Below are 2,504 nucleotides of genomic sequence, written 5' to 3'. Positions count from 1 at the left end.
ATTTTATGTATACGGTAAACACACATTAATCAGCACTTCTGTGAACGTGCCAGTGTTAACTATCAGGATGATTTTTAACTGTGGTGTGATTTAAAAGTGTTGTTATTTTTTTGAAACATGTTAATGTAAAATATTGATGTATTTCAGTTTGGGGAGTCTGTTTATGGAATAGACCGAGTTGAAATTGTGTAGCTGTCTTTTGAGTTTTAAAAAAAGCCTTTCATTTAAAACAATTACAAATTTTAATGTAAAATGATTATAATGTAAAATAATTCAGGGTTGATTTTAGTGTGAAATAATACAGGATTACAGTTTACAGTAATTTTTCAAATTAATTATTTAGCATTAAATAAACTGAACTTAAACTTCCTTCGACGTGAAAAGACTCAGCAGGATTTAGGGCCAAATTTATTTCTTTTTTTTTTTTTAAAAGAATGACAAATACATCTACCTTGTACCTTTTTTTTTTCTTTAGTGTTGCTCTTGAACAAAAATAAACCTCGAGCTTCAGTCTCTTCCATTTTTGGTTACTGACTAAAAAAAGTGTAAAATAATCAGTTTATCATGATGCACCTCACCCAAAATAAAATTATGCATTCATTCAAGAACATTTTGCATTATTTGGTTTAATGGCTAACTAACATTTCTACATACAGTTTTAAAAAATGCAGCGCTGCACAGCTGAAATCTTTAAAAATGTATTCAGAAAGAGTGCGGCCCGGTGTTGAGGTCATGACCTCTGCGACCTCTGAAGTTACACAAACATGTTTGCTTCCTTTTTAACGCACCGTGTGAACGTCTGTGTCAGGAGGAACTTTCTTACTGTATGATTAGAATGAACTCCATATTTATTTACTGTTTTTTTATTGGTATTTTATTTTGCTGATTGTATTTAAGTCATTTTCACCATATGAATAAAATCATCTTTACTTAAAATCATTTTTTTTACACTGTTTGGCCTTTGAAACAACTTTTAGAGGTATTTTAGAGGTTGCCTTTATGGGATGATGTCATAAGAAAAAGAAACGACAGAGTCAAGTAACGACTTTCCTCAGACGGATCAAACTGGTTTTGTTGTGATTTTAGAGCCTTTCTTTCTATTTTCTATCAGAGGTTTTTCTCTCCAGCTGGAAAAGCACCAGTGTTGAAAGAGTTAACCTTGGAAATGACATCATCGGCTCTCTCTGCCCTTTCCCATCTCCCCCTGCCCTCCTCCTCCTCCTCCTCCTCCTCCTCCTTCATCCTCACTCATCTCCTCGTCCCCTCCCTCTGAGACCCTCTGTCTCCTCCCTCTCCGTCCCTCCTCCCCTCCTGTCTGGGGGCCCGGCCCCTTCATTAACTCCAGTATGAAAGGGACGCCTCTCGCTGGCAGTCACACTACCGGAGCCTCTCAGGAGCCTCTCACACACACATACACACACACACACACACACACACACACACTGAGCTGGGCCTGGACACGCAGATACAGCCGGCTGCCAGATCATCATCAGTGCACCTCCTCAGAGTGAGGCCAGATCACCGTCATGGAGCTCCACAGCGCGCAGAGACCCCTCCGCCTCCACAGCAGCCACAGCCTGACCGAGGAGAAGCACGCGATGCTGAACCTGAACCACCGCCTGGAGGCCTACCTGAGCCGGGTCAAACTCCTGGAGGAGGAGAACACTCTGCTAGAAAAACAGATCCAAACTCTGAGGCGCAGCGGTCAGGGGGCCTCTGGGAGGAGGAGGGGCCTGCAGGAGGAGCTGCGGCAGGTGAGACTGGAGGTGGACGCAGCCTGGAGGGACAGGGTCCTCACAGAGCTGGAGGTCTGCAGGGTGGCCGAGGAGCTCCGAGCCCTGGACCTGCAGAGGCAGAAGGAGGCTCAGGCTCATGTGGAGGCCAAGAAGAAAGTGGAGCAGAGCAGGAGGGAGCTGGAGGAGGAGCAGCGGGCGCAGGTGTGGCTGAGGGAGAAGGTCAATCAGCTGGAGCACGAAATGAGGCTCCTAATTCAGACCCACCAGAAGGATGTCGCCCACCTGGAGGCCAAACTGAGCCAGTCCAGAACCACGATGCCTCCCACAATGACCCAAAGGAGCAACCAGACTCCAGACCTCCTCCAGTTGGAGCAGGAGCTCTCCCAGAGGGCCAGCAGGGCCTGGCAGGAGGCGGCGGAGGCGTATCAGGGGCAGTTAGAGCGCCTGGAGGAGTCGCTGAACCAGACCAGAAGCCGGTTAACACAGCTGGGTGAGGAGAAGAACCAGAGCCAGCTGAAGCTCCGACAGCTGGAGGAGGAGATCTCCTCAGAGCAGGAGGTCCGGCTGCGTCTGGAGAAGAACGCAGCGGCGCAGGGAGACCGATACGACCACGAGATCCAGCAGCTGCAGGTGAGGGACCAACATTCACACACCTGTCTCATTCTACCTGTTTCATAAAGCCGGGGACCCTTACTTTATTTTTTTCATATTGTTTAGTCATTTTTGATATTACTGAAAAAGAATATTTTTAAAAGCAAACCTACTTTT

General features: G+C 46.2%; 1 protein-coding gene across 1 annotated transcript; it reads left to right on the top strand.

Moving 5' to 3' along the window:
- The first annotated feature begins 1,389 nt into the window (after positions 1-1,389).
- Positions 1,390-2,415, top strand: LOC121965118 (nestin-like). The gene has a single exon (XM_042515281.1). The coding sequence runs from the start codon at positions 1,527-1,529 to the stop codon at positions 2,412-2,414; it is 888 nt and encodes a 295-aa protein (XP_042371215.1). The 5' UTR covers positions 1,390-1,526; the 3' UTR covers position 2,415.
- Positions 2,416-2,504: the final 89 nt, after the last annotated feature.

This window comes from Plectropomus leopardus, unplaced genomic scaffold (assembly GCF_008729295.1).
Source record: "Plectropomus leopardus isolate mb unplaced genomic scaffold, YSFRI_Pleo_2.0 unplaced_scaffold18662, whole genome shotgun sequence".
NCBI lineage: Eukaryota > Metazoa > Chordata > Actinopteri > Perciformes > Serranidae > Plectropomus > Plectropomus leopardus.
This window is presented reverse-complemented; position numbering and strand designations above follow the sequence as displayed.

Coding starts and splice junctions, on each gene's coding strand:
- LOC121965118 (XM_042515281.1), top strand. CDS start 1,527: ATGGAGCTCCACAGCGCGCAGAGACCCCTCCGCCTCCACAGCAGCCAC.